Raw genomic sequence first — 23,141 nt, 5'->3', positions numbered from 1 at the left:
TCAGCGTTCAACATCCTAGTGTCTTCCAAGCTCATCACTAAGCTCAGGACCCCGGGACTGAACACCTCCCTCTGCAACTGGATCCTGAATTTCCTGACGGGCCGCCCCCAGGTAATGAGGGTAAGCAACAACACATCCGCCACCCTTACCCTCAACACGTGGGCCCCTCAGGGATGCGTGCTTAGTCCCCTCCTGTACTTCCTGTTCACCCAAGACTGCATGGCCACAAACGACATCATTAAGTTTGCTAACGACACAACGGTGGTTGGCCTGATCACCGACGATGAGGTGATCAGTGTGGTGCCAGGACAACAACCTCTCCCTCAACGTCAGCAAGACAAAGGAGCTGATCGTGGACTACAGGAAATGGAGGGCAGAGCACGCCCCCATCCACATCAACAGGGCTGTAGTTGAGAGGGTTGAGAGCTTCAAATTCTCGGTGTCCACATCGCTAAGGAATTATCACGGTTCACACACACTAACACAATCGTGAAAAACGTACAACAATACCTCTTCTCCCTCAGGAGGCTGGGAGAGCATCTTGACTGTGTTAGTGTGCACCATTGAGAGCATCTTGACTGGCTGCATTACTTCTTGGTATGGCAACTGCTTGGCATCTGACCACACGGCGCCACAGAGGGTAGTGCGTACAGCCCAGTATATAACTGGGGCCGAGCTCCCTGCAATCCAGGACCTCTATACCAGGCGGTGTCAGAAGAAGGCCCTAAAGGACTGCTCTCTCTGCTACCAATTGCAGTGCGGTAGCAGAGAGAACAGTCTACGATGGGTGGCTGGAGTCTGATATATTTTTAGGGCCTTCGTCTGATGCACCAAGTTTGGAACCAACAGGACTCTGGACAGCTTATACTCCCAAGCCGTACAAATGCTAAATAGTTTATCTGGGTAGCTATTTAGTTAACTATTTAACTATATGCGTTGACCCTTTTTGCGCTAACTCTTTTGACTCCTCACATACGCTGCTGCTACTGTTTATTATCTATCCTGTTGCCTAATCACTTTATCCCTACCTATATGTGTTTATCTACCTTAATTACCTTATACCACTGCACATCAACTCGGTACATACCCCGTGTATATAGCCAAGTTTTCGTCACTCAGTGTGTATTTATTCCCCATGTTGTCATTTTTCAATTTTTCTCTCTGCATTGTTGGGAAGGGCCGTAAGTAGAATTGCATTGTTAGTCTACACCTGTTGTTTTCAAAGCATGTGATGGATAACATTTTGATTTGAGTACAGAACATACTGACAAAGTCTCTGTTACACACACCGACCCATACTTCTCACGTAGTGTATGCTGGTTCATAACCTCATCCATCCTATGATAAAGGAGCCCACACTCTGAACTGAAGAAGCAGGAGAACATTACTTGATCTAAAATGAGTAGGCATGCAGGTAAAGAACTTATTTCCCTATTTCCTCCTCTTTTTCATTCTCTCTTTCCTTCTCTCTTGTTTCTGTAGTACTGGTGAAGGAAGGTAAGGTGTGTCCCTTTGTGGCCTACATCCGAGAGGGGGAGTGTTACATCCTCCAGGACATTAACTCGCTGATGAGGACCCCACAGGAGAAGGTGTCAGTCTGCACACACACACACACACACACACACATCACACTGTAACAGTAGGCCTTCCTCCAGGCTGCTGAATGTTCCCTGTTTGATTAAAAACCACTTCGTCTAAATCAAGGAGTGAAAGAGCAGGACTTGATTTGAATATTAATTACATGGTTAAGACTGATTACCATAATTGTGTTACATTTTATACCGGGAAATGGGAATATCAATTCCAAGAACATGTCATTTGTGATAATGATTGGGCCTTGGCTATTTTTCCCTCATTGGTTGTTGGTTTCCAGGGCAGCAGGATAAAGTTTGTTGTCGTGGGGAAGCTCGGACCAATGGAATCGTTCGGTGAGGTGAGCATCCTGCTTGATCAGCCCTCCCCCTGCAGCATCGTCACGATGACAGAGGTGCAAGTAGGGATCATCCAACCAGATGCTCTGAAAGGTTAGTCACATGCTCGTATATCATATCTGGTAGCCTATACAATCTCTTAAACTGTTGGATGTTTGAAAGGAAATAAAAAATGAGTTGACTACTGTGTGTTAATTTGATTTATGTTCATATTTGGCTTAGGACTTGATTCAGTGACATCGGCACTGATGTTACAAACAGCACAGCCGACTTACGGGAAGTTGAGTCAGGTGCTGCAGTCAATTTGTCCAACATATTAACCTTCCATTATTCACCCTTTCCCTTTACCCTGCTACTATTGTGTTATAGAACAAGTGGAAAAGCACTGGTTCGAATAGTGAATAATATTCTGTTGTATTCACCTAGAATACTGTTGACCACTTGGTTCTGTATGACTTGTCCCTGTCTTATTCCAGGAAGAGATTAACAAGGAGTACATCAGACAAGAGCGGCACAAGGAGTGGGACCACATAAAGGTGTAGTATATAGTATGTCAGTAAAGCATATTGTTACAGTACTTTCTTTCCTTGTCTCACTAATGAGCCTTTTCATTCTACTAAGCCTTTTCACATTACAGAGCTGTACAACACTGGCCTGATTATGCATCCACCATAGTTTCTGGACCCGTGCTGTGAAGGACAATGTGAATGGAAAATAACAAGCCAGCACAGTACGGTTCGGCTCAGTAGTGTGAAAAGGGTCTCTCTCTGTCTTAGGTTCTTATGGAATACCCAGCTCAGTACGTTATAATCCCTGTGCCTTGTCCAAACCCAGAACACAAACACAACGTTTCTTCTGAGAATCAGCAGCCATGCAGCTAGCCCTAACTAATTCCCAGGCCTGAGTGCCAATGTCTGCCTTTGTTCTCAACCAACAGTGTGTGTGTGTGTGTGTGTGTGTGTGTGTGTGTGTGTGTGTGTGTGTGTGTGTGTGTGTGTGTGTGTGTGTGTGTGTGTGTGTGTGTGCGTGTGCGTGTGTGTATATATTTGCACATGTTCGCTTGTGTATGCGTGCCAGTTTCCCATAGATGATTACACAACTGTGTAGCTCTGCTCTGTTATTGCCATGGCAAAATCCTTACTTGGAAGGAAATTCATTATGGACGCTGGCTAACTGGCTAACCGGTCCAGTGCAGTCCTCTCTGAGGTACCTTTCTACAGCTACAGCTTGTGTATCTCCCACGTAATAAAGACAGACGGACAGGCCGGCCAACCTCCCATTCTCTGGCTGCTTGTTTCACAGGAATATAACCTTTCAGACCCTTCCCATGTAGCTCTGGGTTGTAGGCCAATAGAAAGGGTCTCTTTGTGCATTTTGTCAGGAACACTATACAGTTTGTCTGTCAGGAGGCTAAAGTGATCATCAGCCCCAGCTGTCTGCCTCTGTCATGGTTTGGTTTGGTTTAGTGTGTGTGGTCTGGATCTGGGTCTCACTGCCAAGCTTTCTCGGCTGAACAGACAGGAGGCGTTGGAGGTTCGGAGCCCCCGGTCTGTTGGGGTGTGGTGGGAACCGACATGCAGTGTCCCACGGCCAATGAGAGAGGCGGATCTCGACCGATGAAAGCCTCACAAAGCAAACCGTTACCGTAACGATCAACTGCCATGAACAGTGTTCTGATAGTGACATAGAGCTCAGTGGGGGCAGGGTGTTGAGTGTTGTCATCCTAGCTAACACATAAAGACCACAGACAGGTGGAGCTAGTTGTTTCAAACAGCATGTTGTTGTACAGTATATGTTCTGCACTGGTATGAATCGGCCCGTTGTTCAACAGGGAGGCTTCTGTAGCACCACTGTAGCTTCTCTCTTATATTCAGCCTTTTCCTGATCCCAGATCTGCTTGTGCTATCTATCCAACCCATCAGGTTAATGCAGCCTCTCTCTGCATGGAGCCAGATACGTCTCCTTCTCATGTTAAATGCTTTTTGAACTGTGGTTCATGCCATTTAACGTTTAAAAGACATTTAAAGCTCCAGTGTCAGTGCTTGCTTGTATGTCATGCTTGTTTATCGCAATTACACAGTCTGACAAATGGACACTGATGAACCTAAACAGAAACAAAGGATATGTCAGTATTAAAACCTTTCGTTCTTGCTACATCTGATGGCATTTTCCACCTGCCATCGCTAAATGGTGTTAGATCATTTCTGATCTGTAGCAGGAGCACAGAGCTGGAAAAACGACTGTTTACATGTCTAGCCTCTCTTTGATGGAGACGGGCAGTTATTATGCCTGTTTGATTGCTAATTTGACTGTTGAGCTGACGAATGACAACAGTCACAGCGTTTGTTTGCTGTCAGGCTTTATTTTTCAGCTCCAGAATAAGGACATATTTGTTTGTTTATGCTCCAATATGGAGAACCCAGAGTGGCTATGATTAATAGGACTGTGAGTGTTCACGTTTCTGACGTGAACACTCAATTTTTCTCTCTGCATTGTTACACTCACCCCTTTTTTAGCCAAACATCGGAACAATTTTTTTGCCTTTTAAATAGATTTAGGAGTTAAGAGTTTCCAAAGTATTGGGACAAGGGTGAATCACCTATAAATTATGTGTAATTCCTATGTTATGCTCAGTAATCTAGGCTGAGTGTGTGTAATTTTGGGCGGTGGAATTTTACGTCAGACGGTAGGTTCTAAATATGGGTTGGAGAAGAGGTTCTGTGTCTTCCTGGTTTATTTAGACTCCGGTCACTGTTACTACAGACATCTGCATGAATGTGGGTGTGGTGGGGGAAAAAACGCAAACACTATTCCTTACTTGTGTGACCTTGTCTGAGACCTAATGACTTGAATTGGCTCGCCGAGTCACAAACGGACAGCGTTTGAAACACACTGTACTCCTAGGTAACAAAGATAGTGAACAATGCTCACTTGATGAGTAACCTTGCTTGAGACCTGAAGACTTCTATTAGCTCCCGGAGCTAATGCCCAGTTTTTGGCTCAGATCGCTAAACAGTCTTGTGGTACACTACCATGATTGCAAGTGTCATGCCCTTGAGAATATGGACGGATCACTCCAAAAAATAAATGACAACGACAACATGTTCATCAGCTTTTCCTTTCAGAATGTGCCGATTTACATTTTGTTATTAAAGGTTTTGAGTCCCTAAAAATATCACTCAATCCACACAAAAGAAAAAACCCTAACAAATACATGATTGTCTAATAGGAAAATAATAATGAGCAAAGCTTTTTGTTCAAGAAATTCTTAACATTCCCCAAAATAACAAGTCCTAACCCTTATGTGATTGTTTCATACTGAGGAATTGCATGAATTAATTTCTCAGACAGAACCATCTGAATTGAACCAATCAATATCTGACCAGACTGAATACAGAGCACCAGTTTGCAAGAGAGTGTTTGGGCAAGATAAAATTCTGCAGCGGAATATGAAAATGGTCCTGAAGTTACATCTTAGCCACACTGATATGTAGGATGATGATGATGATTGTGTTGAATGCTTCACTTATAACCAGTGCTATATAGTGGGAGAGCGTGTGTGTGTGTGTGTGTGTGTGTGTGTGTGTGTGTGTGTGTGTGTGTGTGTGTGTGTGTGTGTGTGTGTGTGTGTGTGTGTGTCGAGCAAGGGAAAAGGTGTCAGAAAGACAAAATTCATCCACAGACAGAATGGATTCACTTTAATCATTGCAAACTTTAAACATGGTGGCCCTTTGAAAATTTGTGTTCATAAACAAAATGGATATTGATCTGTGATTTGTGTGCTCACACACATCTGTTTAGACTGCAGCCCAAATAAAGGCTTCACAGAGTTCAAGTAACAGACACATCTGAGCATCAACTGTTCAGAGGAGACGGCGTGAATCAAGCCTTCATGGTCTATTTGCTGCAAAGAAACTACTACTAAAGGACACCAATAAGAAGAGACTTGCTTGGACCAAGAAACACGAGCAATGGACATTAGACCAGTGGAAATCTCCAAATTCAAGATTTTGGTTCCAACCGCCGTGTCTTTGTGAGATGCAGAGTAGGTGAACGGATGTACTCCACGTGTGTGGTTCCCGCCATGAAGCATGGAGGAGGAGGTGTGATGGTGGGGGGGTGCTTTCCTGGTGACACTGTCAGTGATTTATTTAGAATTCAAGGCACACTTAACCAGCATGGCTATCACAGCATTTTGCAGCAATACACCATCTCATCTAGTTTGCGCTTAGTGGGACTATCATTTGTTTTTCAACAGGACAATGACCCAACATTTTACGAAGAAGGAGAGTGATGGAGTGCTGCATCAGATGACCTGGCCTCCACAATCCCCCGGCCTCAACCCAACTGAAATGGTTTGGGATGAGTTGGATCGCAGAGTGAAGGAAAAGCAGCCAACAAGTGTTCAGCATATGTGGGAACTCCTTCAAGACTGTTGGAAAAGCATTCCAGGTGAAGCTGGTTGAGAGCATGCAAAGCTGTCATTAAGGCAAAGTGTGGCTCCTTTGAAGAATCTCAAATATAAAATATATGTTGATTTGTTTAACACTTGTTTTGGTTACTACATGATTCCATATGTGTTATTTCATAGTTTTGTCTTCACTATTATTCTACAATGTAGAAAATAGTAAAAATAAAGAAAGACTCTTGAATGAATCGGTGTGTCCAAACTTTTGACTGGTACTGTATGATTGGTTATCTGTTTCCTATAATCAGACCCATGTTGTGTGGGATGCCAAAGACCAATGTAATAACGCTCCATTGATTAGTGCTTCTGATCTTTAGCACTGGGCATACAGTGTGATATACGGCAGGGGCATCATGCACCTAATAAATCAGAGGAGGCACAAAGTATGTGAGGATGGCTGAAGCATGGTCCGTAGGGGCGCTCGGCTCCCCGTCCGTAAGTTGGAGAATTTAGCATTTTTCAAACACGTGAAATAGCCTTTTCCTGCTATCTACAGCCATAATCGTTATGCTTAGTTCTATGTAAAAAATGTTTTTCTGCAGATTTGTCTGCATATCGAAGCATACCTCTTGAGCTCTCTCCTTCTGACTGGTGGTTATTTTCTTAAAGAAACAAAATATGCTTCTCTGCTAAAATCTGGGTAAAAGATTCAAAGGAATTTGAGTGTTATTTGTACATTTAGTTATTGATTGCTTTTCTAAAGTCTAACCAACCTTGCCAGCAGGCAAGTCAGCGAAGATAGACAAGCTAGCTACTCTAACTAGATTGATTGCCTAAAATGGCTTCTTGAGGTTGGGAAATTGTGAAACCATCTGGGCTAGCTAAAGCCAACTTCCTAAAATTGCTAAGTCGCTAGTAGTATTACAGAAGGAAAACAAATGTGTAATTACAATTTGTGTGATTATAATGTTTTTTTTACAGGACAATTCTGAGGGAGCACGTACCCCTGTGCCATTATGGGCATGACACCTCTGTACTGCTATGCAGTGTCACATCCTGTAATGCTCATCATAAGTGTGTATTTTAACGTCATGTTTTGTCTCTTATTTCCTCCACAGAAGAGAGTGTTGTCGGATGCCCTGCTCTACAACGGGATCAAGCAGGGGAACGGGAAGTGGACCTTCATTAGGGGAGGTGGAAGAAGATCTATGGACAAGAGCAACCCCATCCAATGAACACAGCACACACACCAACACCCCAGCGTATACTGCCTGCTTTGACTCCAGATGTTACAACAACAACGCAAGAAAACACAGGAACTGACATTGCCAAACCCTAATTTGCTGTTTAAAAGTATAACTCCAGTCCCATGCTCCAGTCCAAATTCTGACACCACACCCTCCAATATCCCGCCACATACACTTTAATTCTCTGCCTGTATCTTCGGACTCCACTCCAGATGTACACTAATATAGCATCAAAGAAAATAAACTGTTATTCTCCCCAGCTTTTACTCTCACTCAAAGCCTTTCAAATAAGAGGCAGTTATTGTCAATCAGCTAGCAGCTTTCACTGCAGTACTTCCTATATCCCTGCCAGGGCCAGAGGAACTCTGAGGACAGTGACACATCATGTTGCTTTTCACCCACTTAGTATAACGTAACCAGACATGTCCTACGTGTGCAAATACAGAGCCTGACCCAGCCCAAAACAACCCACCATAACCATACACCCCCAACACAGGCCAGAACAACACAGCCTTATTGGATCTTATACTTGTGTGAAACAGTGTTGTGTAAGACAGGCAACAAGTCTGCAATGACATACAGAGCCCAACAGAGCCCAACACAACATCTTGTTGCACAGACACTGTGAATACTGTAGAGAACGAAAAACCATTCTTTATGAAAGAGAAAATAGTGAACCGTACGTATCATAGAGAAACTGAAATGACATTTGACCATATAATTTGTTTTATGTCTAAGTATTTGGGTCGAGACATAGACTTTTTAGATTGCTGGAATCTGAATGGAAACAGAAACACAGACCTTAAAATACATGGTGTTTGTTTAGATCTGAGAGACCGTAACTGACCTTGACAGAGACTGTTTGTTTCACATTCCCAAAGGAAAATAGCTCTTTATTGCTTCTTTGTATATATTTTTGTTTTCTCCTCAGATGACAGTTCTGTACTGAAATGACCTACTGAAATTGTCCCTCAGTCTGGAGAATGATTTGAGATGAGAATGGGCTTGAAACAAGCTGTGGTAAATGACATGGTTTTATTGTAGCGAATATTGTAGCATCTCCTCGTCTGCATAAGCCTAATTTGATTAAATGTTTTTGTGCGTCTGTGTGTTATGGAAATTTTACCTGAATAGAAATACATTTAGCAATTTTTGCTCTATTCATTGGTTAATCTTCACCTTTTATCCCTGCCAAAAGTGTTCCTTCATGTTAGCAGAGATTTCAGAAACTCAAACAAATAGCTAATTTCCAAGATGGGTGAGGCTCTTAACCCTTAACATTGACACAAGTAAGATTAATTATGCTTTTCAAGTGGTTTTGTCCGCACACATACGCGCACGCACATACGGTCATTTCACACAGTCCAAGAGCTGCTTTCAATACAATGTTTGGGAGGTTAGGTTGGTGAGGTGAGATGTTTTCCCTCAAGGTGCAGGGGGAAATGACAAAGCTGTTTCCTTTGTTTGGACAAGGCTCTGTGAGAACGTAGTTCAAGGCTAGAGGAGAGGTGTTGCATGTGTCTCCAAGGCGAGAGGAGAGGTGTCACAAGGTGTGGTGCGACACAGTCACGGTAGGGGGTGTTACTAGGAAACGAGGTGATGAAGCCTGAAATATCCCATTCACTTCCCATGACCTCACAACAGGACATGCTATCCCACACAACACTTCACTGGACTCCAGTGCATTTCACCACATGTGTATATAAAAATGTTAATAGCCACGCATTGTGGAGTTTTCATTTAGCCTTCTCTTATCTGTAAAATACCAGAATACTGGTCAGATAATTGATTGGTCAGATCAGATGATGATTCCAAAAATGACTGGTGCATATCTTGTTCAATTACACTCTGCATGTATTTCCCTTGGGATTTCATACAACATGTTATAATAAACAGAGTGTAGACTATATGGAACATGGGATAGACCTAAATGGCACCCTATTCCCTATGTAGTGCACTATTTTTAAATAGCCCTTATGGCCCTGGTCAAACGTATTGTACTAGGGAATTAGGGTGCCATTTGGGAAACCCCCACTGTCTTGGGCCTGTCAAGGTGATCCATCATAGCTGCTGCTGACCTGTTAATTTCTTGTTTATTAAGCAGAAGAGAGGCTGGAGCTCTTCCCAAGGATATACACATCACACATACTGTATGGGAGTTGTCTGCCTGGCTGTGTCAGTGAATCTGCACCCATTGACATCAACCATTGTTTCTCTACTCTGAGAAAGGAACCGTAATAGATAAACACAGCCAATTATTTTGGCACAGAGTTTTGTCTTCTTCATAATGAACTCTAACCCCTGAAGTCAGGGGCATAATCTATCATGGCTCTCTCTGCTGTGTGTCCCCAAGTAGGAAAAATCACTCAAGTTGTTCTACAGCAAGACGAAACAAATAGCAACTGATTTGTCCCCCCCACAAAATGCGGGGGGGCTTATTTGTGCTGTTTGGCTGGGAATTCGAAATCCACGTTTCCTGGTTCTTAGATGGCAAATCGTATGTCTAGCTATCGGATCTTCAAGTATTTTGATAATTTTCCATTCCTGTTTTATATAAAGTAGTGTCAAGACTTGTCATTGTTCCAGATATACCCTAAGTGCATGGGAGAATTTCAGATATTGTTTAGTTGAAGGCAAATCTTCCGTACTGTATGTGGACATCAATTCTCTTCCACACACACACACTTTCATAACCCAAGGTAACACTAAGCGAACTGGGTCATGACTCATGTTCAGGCCTAATGTCTGCTATGTAGTGTTGTGTTGTCTGTGTCTGTAACCTACATCTCACATCTCAATGGGATCTCTCTTCCATATCTCGTGGTTTCCATTTAGCTCTACTATGTCTCTGTTATCAATGCAGTGTCACAGAGGACCCAGGGGAAATAAGGATGCCCTTCTTATTGTTTCCTACATCGGCAGACAGAGACATCGGCAGACAGAGGTTGTGTCCCAAATTGCACCCTATTTCCTATATGGTACACTACTTTTGACCAGGACCCATAGGGAATATGTTGCCATTTGGGACACAGGCTGAGAGGTAGCTAGTTAAACCATATGGGACATGCTCCACATCCCCTCAGAAGCAGGCACCTCAAATTCATTTCCTATCATAGATTAGATTGGCGTCTGTGATGTTATTGTCTTCTGACAGGTGGTGTCACTCCAACAGGACGCAAAGTCAATGCGCTATCTGGTGTAAGACAATGTTGTGATGTTGGTTAATGCATGTCTTGAACAGTCTTTTTGATGTGATTTGATGCATCTCTTTTGTGTATCTCAACTCAGTGGCATTAAAGGCAAAGGCAGGTTTGAGTCAGGTTGATGTACAAAAGAGTACATTTCGTCAGAACAAACGTGATTCAGTTCAAGTTTTTCAGAATAAGTGTATTCTTTCGTTAAAATGGCAGTGCAGTCAAAAACATGATTTCCCTATGTTTTATATACACTGAGTATACCAAACATCAGGAACACCTTCCTAATATTGAGTTGCACCACCAGTCCCCCCTTTTGCCCTCAGAACAGCCAGGCGGTATAAGTTAATACACAAATAACAAAGAGAGTTTTCCCTCCTCTCTGCCGATAACAGCTAGTTTTCAGTTTACACATCCCTCCCATTAGGCTCCTCCAATTAGACCCCTCTCTCAAACCACTCCCAGACAGTCCTAGCAAAAATCTTGCTTGAGAAATGGCATTTTGCTAACAACCTATTTTTGTTTCTTTTAATTGAAAACAATCAAAGTAAGGTACATAATTATTGTTACCCATAAATTATTTGATATTGACATAAAAACACCTGCATTAGAGCTTTAATTTGTGAACAGAGATACTCCTGCATATTACACCTATTGTATAAAAGAAATGTAGACATAAACAATGGCGGTTAGAACACACACTTAACTGTTGCCTGTACCAGATGGGGGAGGTCAAGTGAGTCTGGGGCGGCATCCTTATTCCCTATAGCCCATAGGGATCTGGGCTAAAAGTAGTCCACTATGTAGGGAATATGGTGCTAGTTGAGACGCACCCTGGGTTCTATTAAATCTGTTTCTAAATCGAGAATGTACGGTTGAGAAAGGAAGAAAGTCCAAAACAAAAAAAGTGGGTAGCCTTTAGGGCATTGGCTCTGTTGGAAAGTGGAACCATATGGTAGGAAGCAACGTCCCTGTTCAGTCATCCAAACCAACAAATACAGCCGTTTGGTGTGGTGACTCCTTCCAGACTGGAGTCAAATGCTTTAGTGTATTTCTGGTTTAGAGCACTTTCAAGGAAAGAGATGGATATGATTTTTTGGCTGTGCTTAATGTGTTTTATTTACATTTCAATTTGGTTCTGATGATGTAAAAGATGAATGATTGCATACAAATTCATAGTCTAAGCAGAAATGATTCCAAGGAGCACTATTGTCTGTTGTCCGTGTAATGCCGTATGGATTGCTCTTAACATTGAATGGAATACTATTCAAATATTTTCCTCACAACTTCTATGGTAATCACTCATTCAACTTGGTGAGAGTCATCTGACAGATATAAACAAAGATGGTTGTCATCAGACATCAGAGATTAAGGTTGGAAAATTGGGATAACTTTCCCAAATTTTCCAGGTTTTACAGAAATCCCGGTTGGAGAATCGCTAGATTCCCAGTTTATTCCCTCCTTACTCCAGGAATCTTCCAACCAGGATTTCTGGTAACCTGGGAATTTTAGGAGTTACCAGAATTGTGCAGTCCTAATTGAGATGACCTCATCAAAGTAAAGAATTCTTTTTAGAAAAAGTGCCTATTAGTTGGTGTAGCCTAATACTGTAATTCTTTGTGGTCAGAGGGTAATATGTCACGTTGTGGTATATTCAGACCACGCTCCAGTTTGATCCTCCTCCGGTAGTGGTGAGTTTGTAGTCTGTATCCATGGCCAGGAGACACTGGCTGTGTCTTAAATGACACCCTTCCTTTTATGGTGCACTACTTTTGACCAGCACCCATAGGGCTCTGGCCAAAAGTAGTGCACTACATAGAGAATAGGGTGTCATTTTGCAACCACTGTAAAACATTGGTTCCAGTCCTCCCAGTCACACTGTCTGAGGTTAAAGCTTCTCTGAAGAGTCTGTTGGATTTGGTACTGTTAATACACCCCTGTAAACTGCACCACTTTGCTGAAAGAGAGTTCTCAACATGTGCACCCCCCCTTCCTCCTCCTTTTCCTCTGACTTCACAATAGAATAAGTAAATGGATGTCATATCATTGAAACCTGTTTTCATCTCAATTGTTGATGGATGGTAGAGAGCTTCTGGGGGCTTAAGCAAATGAGACGTGTGTGAAATTGAGTCTGAGAAAAGCTTGATCTGCATCATTCCTTCTCCTACAGTACATCTATCTCCATTTGGATCCCAGAGCAGAAAGGTCAGCTTTGAGAGAGAGAGAGGCCCTCTGTCGTCAGCTCCAGTAGTTTTAGATTATAGACAGTGATCCAAATGATGGATTGCATGGCATCACATTTGGCATTTAAACTGGCCTAAATATTCCTATATGCCTAAGATAGGCTACTTGCTTCACTATTGTTTTTGGAGTTTTTGGAGTCATATTCAACAATAATTTAGCGTTGTCGAGTTGGACATTATGCAGGCAGACAGATATGGTCATACCACTGATTACAGCCCTAAGCACTAATCCTAAATATAATGAAAAAACAACACTTTTCATTTAATTCTTTGAGGTGGAAGCCAGACTAGCCTCAGAGCAGTGGTCAGTGGAATGATTCTGTCTCCCGCTGTGTCCTCTGTCTTATAGAAGTTACCTTATTCATTTATACTACACTGCACAACTCAGGACATTACTTCATTGTCAAGAAGAAGCATTTCAAGCAGATTACATGTCTGGTAAAAGAAAACCCATTTGTATTGTGGCTTGATTAGGTGGCAAGAAAACTACAATAAACCAAATTACATTCTGTCAGGAGCGCTGTCAAAACCAAACGGGAGCCTATGGTGCCGCTACGTACAGTGACACATCTCACACCTTGCCTCGACAGTTCTTAGATGTTTCACTCTTTCTTTAAAGAATCGATTAAAGACGCTTATGTCATTCTTTGACACATACACTACTATCCAATCTTGTCTTTTATAAAACAATATTTACTCTATCTAACATTACTGTTGCCAGCTACAAACTACCATATTAATACTCAGATCAGGGATTCATTTACTCACTGATTTTATGACTGTCTGCATTGTCATTTCTTTTCATTATCTACAATATAAAGGTTGAGCATGGTTCATTTCTCTGGCCCCCTCTGGCCTGGACACCACATCGGTTATACTGTCATCTCGATGCAGTCTACTGTCATGAAGATGTATGTATCTCTCTCTCTCTCTCTCTCATATATGTAGTGGTCTGGTTACTAATTATTTATGATGTCATTAGCCACACAGGGAACTGACTCAGGGAACTTTAAACACTCCATCAGAGGAGGGGAGGTGTTTTGGTATCTCTGACCTAATTCAGAGTTTTCTTTAAGTGGATTCTGTATCCCAATATCATCCAGGTACAACTTCATGATGCCCTGTCCATTTGAGCCAGTTCCTGATCGAACATGATTGTTTTCCTCCTTCCACCCATTCACAAACAAGCAAAACATTGTTAATATGAATTACATTTGTCAAAACTATTAATAGAGTCTATTGATGCACCAGTGCATCAATCTAAGTAACATAATAAAATAAAATACATTTTGCATGGGCACCGCATCCCCTATGTAGTCCTTTCGCATCTGCGGTACAAAGTGGCAGAGCAACAGCGCTGTTTGTCAAACCAGGAGACATCACGAAAATCAGTCTTCTCACAAAAACTAATATGACCACTCTATAGAAAGGGGAAGAGTCTCACGGACACGATGGTGTTCTCCGTTTTGCTCTACGATCCACACAAGTCCTACAGGACTCGTCTGACGTCGGTAACGCTGATGTGTCAACTTAGGTCTGTAGCGTCCAAACTGTTTGGGCTACAAACTAATATGACCCCACTTTAGAATAGTTGGCACGCCCCCCCCCCCCCCCCCCACACAAAATGAGGCAAAGGTGTGCATTCGGACCATGTGGACGCCTCCGAGCGGTCAGTTAGGCTGTTTTGGAGTGTTTATCTGTCAAGAAAAAAAAGAAAAACACAAGTAATGTCCTCCCCCCCTTCTAAAACCAAAGTTGCGCCTCTGCATTTATGAATGTATTATTCAACGTGTTTCTATTGGCTATAGTAGTGCAACAATATGATGAAGTGTGAATATTTCTGCCACCCCCACACAGGTAAACGGTTTCAAATAAATGATATCATTACGTGTACCACCACCCATGTTATTTACATTATTAAATGTCCATGTGGGCTCTGCTATGTCGGTAAAACCTCCCGCTCTCTCAAACAGAGAATTAGTGAACACAAAAGTTCAATCAGGAGAAACGACAGGGATTATCCAGTCGCAGTACATTTTAATGACCTAAAGCATGACATTTCTACCTTTAGATTTTGTGGCATAGAGAAAGTCAAGATATCAGACAGGGGAGGTGATATTAATAATACTCTGAGCAAAAGAGAATGTTTTTGGATTTTCACCCTCCAGACATTATTTCCTAAAGGACTTAATGATGAAATGCCTATGTATGTTATGTTGTGAATTTAAAATATGTTCCTATTTAAGATTAATTTGTTTTTTTCGTATGATGTACCCAATGATTAATGAAAACTTGCTATGTCCTCGTTATGATTTTATGGACGTGTTTGGTGCGTCTTGTCTATACACTTGTAATATTTGTGAAATGCATATTGTTATGTTTGGTAGCACTTTTTTATTTTTTCCTTAGCCTCCAACTCCTTTCCATATGTGGAACGGATGTGGGTGGGGCTAGGTCTACATAGAGGTGCTGTTTTCGAAAATTCACAAAAGTTCTGACGAAGGCCGTTGGGCCGATACGTAAGCTTATTAAATACCAGTGATACTATCAAGAGCAGTGTGCGGTTTCCTTCATCCTGTTTTAATTGGCTATAGTAGTAAAAGCCAAATTCAATATTTTATTTAAAAAATTGGTATACCTAAAGGGGTCCTAAAATTCTAAATCAAATATCTAAATGATCCATGGTATGACCTTCTTAAAACAATTGCATATGTCAACTTAGACTTTTAAGAATTAAATAACTTGGATAGAATTTAAAAGAAAAATATTGAAACATTTGTTTTCACGAAGTATAATATTTTCATGAAGTATAAACACTCGGAACGCCAACCTTTTATAGCATTAGCATTCTCATACAATTTGACTGGGTGAGTTAGCTAGTTAGCAAATTAATCTGTTTATAATGGTTGTTATCCATACAGGCTGTAGGCCTATCCCTTTTCAATCAAAGATCTATGCTTGAAATTACAATGTTGTTAGACACAGGTGCCAAAATGTGTATATGAACATTAAGATAATTGTTGTTCTACAAAGCTAACTAGCTAACAAAGGTTTACATTTTTCAGTAATTTTTCTCAACATTAAATTAACATATCTTTAAAATTCTGTGCACATTATTTCAGAGTTTTTACAAATGTAATTCATATTTAACTTCTTATGGATGGTGGCAGTATTGAGTCGCTTGGATGACTGACGTGCCCAGAGTAAACTGCCTCCTACTCACTCCCAGAAACTAAGATATGCATATTATTAGTATATTTGGATAGAAAACACTCTGAAGTTTCTAAAACTGTTTGAATGATGTCTGTGAGTATAACAGAACTCATATGGCAGGCAAAAACCTGAGAAAAAATCCAACCAGGAAGTGATTTGTAGTTCTTCTATCTAATCCTTGTTCAAACTACAGTGTCTGTGGGGTCATTTTGCACTTCCTAAGGCTTCCATTGGCTGTCAACAGCCTTTAGAAACGTGTTTCATGTGTCTCCTGTTACTGGGCAGAGAATAGGAGCTCAGTCTATCAGTGGACTGCCTGGGACCAGTGAGTTGTTTACTGCGCGGTCACGTTTGGCGCCCCGCTCATTCTTTTTCTTCTGAAATGAATACGCTATTGTCCGATTGGAATATTATCGACGTTTTATGTTAAAAATACCCGAAGGATTGATTGTAAACATCGTTTGACATGTTTCTACGAACATTAATGGAACTATTTGACTTTTTGTCTCTTATTTTACGCTCACTCGTTATGCCTTTGCATAGTGATCTGTACGCACGAACAAAACTGAGGTATTTATACATAAATATGGAGCATTTCGAACAAAAATAACATTTCTTGTGGAAGTAGGAGTCCTGGTAGTGCAAGATCAGCAAAGGTAAGGGAATATTTATAATACTAATTCTGAGTTTAGTTGACTCCAGAACTTTGCTGGTATCTGTATAGCTTGCTTTGATGGTTGAGCTCTGTACTCAGAATATTGACAAATGTGCTTTCGCCGAAAAGCTATTTTAAAATCTGACAGAGCGGTTACATTAAGGAGTAGTATATCTATAATTCTTTCAATAACTGTTGTAAATTTTATCAACATTTATGATGAGTATTTTTGTAAATTGATGTGCTCATTCACTGGAAGTTTTGGTGGGAATACATTTTCTGAACATCACGCGCCAATGTAAAATGGGGTTTATGGATATAAATATGAACTTTATCGAACAAAACATACATGTATTTTGTAACATTGAGTCCTGGGAGTGTCATCTGATGAAGATCATCAAAGGTTAGTAATTAATTTTAGTTGACTTTCTGGTTTTTGTGATGCCTCTGCTTGCTTGGAAAATAGCTGTGTGGTTTTTCTTGTTTAGGTGCTGTCCTAACATAATCTAATGTTTTGCTGTCGCCGTAAAGCCTTTTTGAAATCGGACACTGTGGTTAGATTAAGGAGAATCTTATCTTTAAAATGGTGTATAATACTTGTATGTTTGAGAAATGTTAATTATGAGATTTTTGTTGTTTTGAATTTGCCGCCGTGCACTTTCACTGGCTGTCGTCATATCGATCCCGCTAATGGGATTCAAGCCATAACAGGTTTTAACAATGTTTTGCTTGTTTGCGAATGGGCCGGAAGTAGGAAAATAATCACAACAAATTGAATGCACCCTTTTTGCCAGGCGTCATAAAGGTGAATTATGTGAATATGATTGTTTTATATTTGCCTCAGTTAAGGTGGGAGATTCTAAGTAGGGGAGAATGGGGTAAGTTGAACCAAAGGGGTAAGTTGAGCTGCCCTTGTTTCTAGGAAACCATACACAAAATTAATAATTTGACCAAAATATTTAGGAAGATGTCATCATTTCATGGAGTCTGTGAACAAAGAAACCACATGGAAAAAGTGGTATTTGTATTTAGTAGGGATCCCCATTAACCTAGACAGCTGCCCTGAGGAATTCCTGATTCTACCTGGATTATGTTGGAGAGGCTTCCATTAAAGAACACCTTCTGTGTTCTGTTAAACAGGTAACTCTTTATCCACAATATAGCATGGGGTGTAAAGCCATAACCCATATGTTTTTCCAACAGCAGACTATGATCGATAATGTAAAAAGCTGCACTGAAGTCTAACAAGACAGCCCCCACAATCTTTTTATCATAATTTTCTCTCAGCCGATCATCAGTCATTTTGTGTTAGCTTGTTGAATGTCCTTCCCTATAAGTGTCCTGAAAGTCTGTTGTCAATTAGTTTACTGTAAAATAGCATTGTATCTGGTCAAACACAATTCTTTCCAAAAGCTTACTAAGGGTTGGTAACAGGCTGATTGGTCAGCTATTTGAGCCAGGAAAGGGGGCTCTACTATTCTTAGGTAGCGGATTTACTTTTGCTTCCCTCCAGGCCTGAGGGCACACTCTCTAGTAGGCTTAAATTGAAGATATGGCAAATAGGAGTGGCAATATCGTCCGCTATTATCCTCAGTAAGTTGTCAGACCCCGGTGGCTTGTCATTGTTGATAGACAACAACAAAAAATGTCAACTCTTCCACACTCACTTTACAGAATTTGAAATTACAATGCTTGTCTTTCATCATTTGATCAGTTATACTTGGATGTGTAGTGTCAGTGTTTGTTGCTGGTATGTCATGCCTAAGTGTGCTAATCTAAAAAGTCATTAAGGTAATTGACAATATCAGTGGGTTTTGTGATGAATGAGCCATCTAATTCAATGAATGATGGAGCTGAGTTTGCCTTTTTGCCCAACATTTCATTTAAGGTGCTTCAGAGCTTTTTACTATCATTCTTTATATAATTTATCTTTGTTTCATGGTATAGTTTCTTCTTTTTACTCAGTTTAGTCACAATTTCTCAATTTGCAGTAAGTTTGCCAATCGGTTGTGCAGCCAGACTTATTTGCCATTCCTTTAGCCTCATCCCTCTCAACCATACAATTTTTCAATTCCTCATCAATCCACAGGGATTTAACAGTTTTTACAGTCATTTTCTTAATGGGTGCATGCTTATTAGTAACTGGAATAAGCAATTTCATAAATGTCTCAAATGCACTGTCTGGTTGCTCCTCATTACACACCACATACCAACAAATATCACAACAAAACGTATTGTCTGACCTATACGCAATATTAGTCCCAGCCTTTGGAACTTTGGTTTTCATAGATATGGCTAATATATATTGTGATCACTACATCCGATGGATCTGGATACTGCTTTCAAGCTAATTTCTGCAGCATTCATAAAGATCTGATTAATACATGTTGATCATTTAATTCCTGTGCTGTTTGTAACTACCCTGGTAGGCTGACTGATAACCTGAACCGGATTGCAGGCACTGGTTACAGTTTGAAGCTTTTTCTTGAGTAGGCAGCTTAATGAAAGCCAGTCAATATTTAAATCACCCAGAAAATATACCTCTCTGTTGATAAGCATTTCACACATTATCCAGATACTGACTGTCAGCACTTGCTGGTCTATAGCAGCTTCCCACTAGAATGGGCTTTAGGTGAAGCAGATGAACCTGTAGCCATATTACTTCAACAGTATTTAACATGAGATCCTTTCTAAGCTTTACAGGAATGTGGTTCTGAATTTAAACAGCAACACCTCCACAATTGGCATTTCTGCTCTTCTGTAAATGTTATAATCATGTATTGCTACCACTGTATCATCATAGCTATTATCTAAGTACGTTTCAGAGATACAATGTGAATGTCATCTATTACTAGCAAGTTATTAATTCCATGAACCTTGCTTCTTAAGCTACATATGTTAATGTGAGCTATTTTTGCACTTTTCTGGGATGCTTGATTGTTTCATTGCTTTCCTGGGAAGCTTAGCAGAAGTAGACATGCTCATGTTATTTATGTTAGTGCAGGGTTTGCTGCACACAGTAGACTTCCTACTAGGGCACAATGCCTCAGTGGTAACAGAATAACTCTGGTTCATAGGCACATGATTACTGCAAACAATAGCTGTAGGATCAGCAGCAGCATTCAGGGCAGTTAGAGGGACATAAATTAGGTTACTTACATTGTGTCTACCAACGCCCCTGTTATAATGTATTTTTGCTGAAACATTATGACAACACAGCGACACAATGGTAAGGATTAACTGACCTGGGCTTGGGCCATTGATAAGTCATTGTCTCAATGCAGCCTTATAATGCTGTGAATGGATCCAGGAACATCCTCTTTATAAAACGTGCTTTGTTTTCAAAAGGTTTTGAAATTGTCAACAAAAGTTACACACATTGAGCTGCAAAAATCATGTAGCCAATTGTGAAGAGAAAGAATCCTGCTAAAGTGTTCAATGCCATGATTCAGAGAGGCCACAGGGCCAGATATGATGGGTCTTTTATTAGTGTCTAGAGAAAATCAGCTCTTTAACATCCACTTTCAACTGTTCAGAGCTGCCCTTCATAATTTCAATAAAATCCCCATTGACTATGATAGAATCGCTTTCCATGTCCTGGCGTAAAACATTCGGGAGCAGTTTAGTAATGTAATTTACTCGAGCTCCAGGATAGGACATTGTTTTTGCACCAGGAACAGTCACATTTCTTACCATGGAGCTGCCCAAAATCATGGCTGGCAAGAAGAACGAGGAAATCCGCCCACTCCCCACTTCACAGGATCCGGAGAACCCTTTAAGGACTGGCGAGAGGCAGTTTAACTTAAACCCGTAGCTGCCAGGCATCAAGTGCAGGCCTCTGACAGATTGAGAAGCACAGCTCGATCCAAAACAGGGACAGAAGGTTGCCAACGTTGACTTCGGAATCGTAGGGGAAGGTGTAGACACAGCGGCCGCAGATACAGGTACCCTCAGGGACAAAGGTCTCGGAAGATCAGGCTCCTGGGCGTCAAAACTATTTGTTGGTTGTATCAGCTCCAGGCCTCTCGTTGGGGGTATAGCCTACTTTGCGGGAGTCCGCTATCTTCGGTTTCCACGGCTCGTGACATGCAACCATCGTTGAGTAGCATACTCCTCTTGCTGTGATCCTTCTACTCCACTATCAGATGGGGAGGAGAGGCAGGAGATGGCTCCTCTGGCGAACAAACTCCAGGCTACACCAATCAGTCGGACAAAGACAAACGACAAGGTGGAGATGCATCCAACAAGAGCGAACGCCGTCCAGCAACTGGCGTGGAAAAGGTAAACATTCAACTCTGAGTTTTCCCCAGTTTCTTACTTAGGCTGGTGACCTACTTGATCAAGAAAGCAACTTGAATTCTATTATCCTCGGCAAGCAAACAATTGCCGCATTGGAACTCTGAGTGATCCAGATTGTCCCGAAACAAAGTGTAGTAGATACAGCTCCTACAGCGCTGGAACCGTTCATTTACTTCTCCAGACAAAGAGGGTTCCATTGCAAAACTCATCTGGGACTAACTTCGTTAGCTTGATGGCTAGCACTGTAGCTAGTTAGCTAGCTAAGGCTAGTGGCTCTGTCAAGCAGGCTTCAACCTGTTTGCTAAGTGGGATTCCGGGACAAGAAATAGCGGTCCTAGCTGATAATTCCTAGCGTTGCGGAATCCATGCAAAAACATGTTCAGTATTTATATTTAACGAAGATTGATTATGTTTTCATCAAAAACAACAAACCAAGTGTTCAGCTGAACACTCTGATGCTGGCACACAACCCAGTAGAAACCCTAGCGAAGGGTTGATGCTGGTAAGCAAGTTAGGTCCAAAAAAACGGATCTTCACCAAGTCAAATACATTTATAATTTTATACGTTTCATGATTCTTGTATCTAAACCAAAGTAGATATGTTTAAGATTGTTCTATACATCAGTTGGGGTCTCTATAACCTTCAATATGAGGTCCCTCAACCTAGCATGAAAGTGCATCATTGTAGCTGTGTGGGCTAATGGGTAAGTTGAGCCAATGGCAAGATGAGCAAATTGAAGTGTTTTCTTCCCAGGCGTAATGCAAGGCATTATCACTGGGATATAAAGTAACAACAGATCCCGGCTTATGTTAAGTGTTTGTTAGTTGTTAAGCCTGTGCTAAAATGTACTTAACATTATTAAAAGACAAAAAGCGATTGTGATTGTGTTGAATTGTGTTTGGGAAATAAAGATAGACATGATTTTAAAAAGGTTGTGGTAATAGTTGTAGGAGGCTTAATTCACAGTGCATTTGGCAAGTATTTTGACCCCTTGACTTTTTCCACATTTTGTTATGTTACAGCCTTATTATAAAATTGATTAAATAAAACATTTTCCTCAATCTACACACAATACCCCATAATAAAAAAGCAAAAACTGTTTTTTAGAAATGTTTGCAAATGTATATATATATATATATATATATATAAAAAATGTAATACACTACTGTTCAAAAGTTTGGGGTCACTTTGGAGTCACTAACATCAAATTGATCAGAAATACAGGGTGGACATTGTTAATGTTGTAAATTACTATTGTAGCTGGAAATGGCAAATGTTTTATGGAATATCTACATAGGCGTACAGAGGCCCATTATCAGCAACCATCACTCCTGTGTTCCAGTGTCACATTGTGTTAGCTAATCCAAGTTTATAATTTTTAAAGGCTAATTGATCATTAGATTAGAGTGTCTAGTTTGAACAACAGACGCCTCACAAGTCCTCAACTGGCAGCTTCATTAAATAGTACCCACAAAACACCAGTCTCAATGTCAACAGTGAAGAGGTGACTCCGGGATGCTGGCCTTCTAGGCAGAGTTACAAAGAAAAAGCCATATCTCAGACTGGCCAATAAAAATAAAATATTAAGATGGGCAAAAGAACACAGACACTGGACAGAGGAACTCTGCCTAGAAGGCCAGCATCCCGGAGTCGCCTCTTCACTGTTGATGTTGAGACTGGTGTTTTGCGGGTACTATTTAATTAACAGTTTTCAGCTGTGTTAACATAATTGCAAAAGTGTTTTCTAATGATCAATTAGCCTTTTAAAATTCTAAACTTAGATTAGCTAACACAACGTTCTGTTGGAACACAGGAGTTATGGTTGCTGATAATGGGCCTCTGTACGCCTATGTAGATATTCCATAACAAATCTGTCGTTTCCAGCTACAATAGTCATTTACAACATTAACAATGTCTACACTGTATTTTTGATCAATTTGATGTTATTTT

At 40.9% G+C, this 23,141-nt stretch overlaps 1 protein-coding gene across 5 annotated transcripts in view; it reads left to right on the top strand.

The window, feature by feature from the left end:
• The window catches only part of cnbd1 (cyclic nucleotide binding domain containing 1), a 55,742-nt gene extending 47,941 nt beyond the window's left edge, over positions 1-7,801 (top strand). For 3 of the 5 annotated variants that reach the window (XM_029698917.1, XM_029698952.1, XM_029698943.1), the window contains 5 exons: positions 1,483-1,589; positions 1,874-2,024; positions 2,154-2,221; positions 2,408-2,467; positions 7,458-7,801. In XM_029698917.1, the coding sequence (XP_029554777.1) occupies positions 1,483-1,589; positions 1,874-2,024; positions 2,154-2,221; positions 2,408-2,467; positions 7,458-7,574 (503 nt within the window). In that variant the 3' untranslated portion in view covers positions 7,575-7,801. Of the gene's footprint in view, positions 1-1,482; positions 1,590-1,873; positions 2,025-2,153; positions 2,222-2,407; positions 2,480-7,457 lie in introns of all 5 variants that reach the window. The other 2 variants (XM_029698925.1, XM_029698934.1) reach the window with 2 other exon arrangements.
• Positions 7,802-23,141: the final 15,340 nt, after the last annotated feature.

Source organism: Salmo trutta, chromosome 2, assembly GCF_901001165.1.
Source record: "Salmo trutta chromosome 2, fSalTru1.1, whole genome shotgun sequence".
In the NCBI taxonomy this organism is placed as follows: Eukaryota; Metazoa; Chordata; class Actinopteri; order Salmoniformes; family Salmonidae; genus Salmo; species Salmo trutta.
Note: the sequence above shows the minus strand (reverse complement) of the source record. Positions and strands in the feature narration are given on the sequence as shown.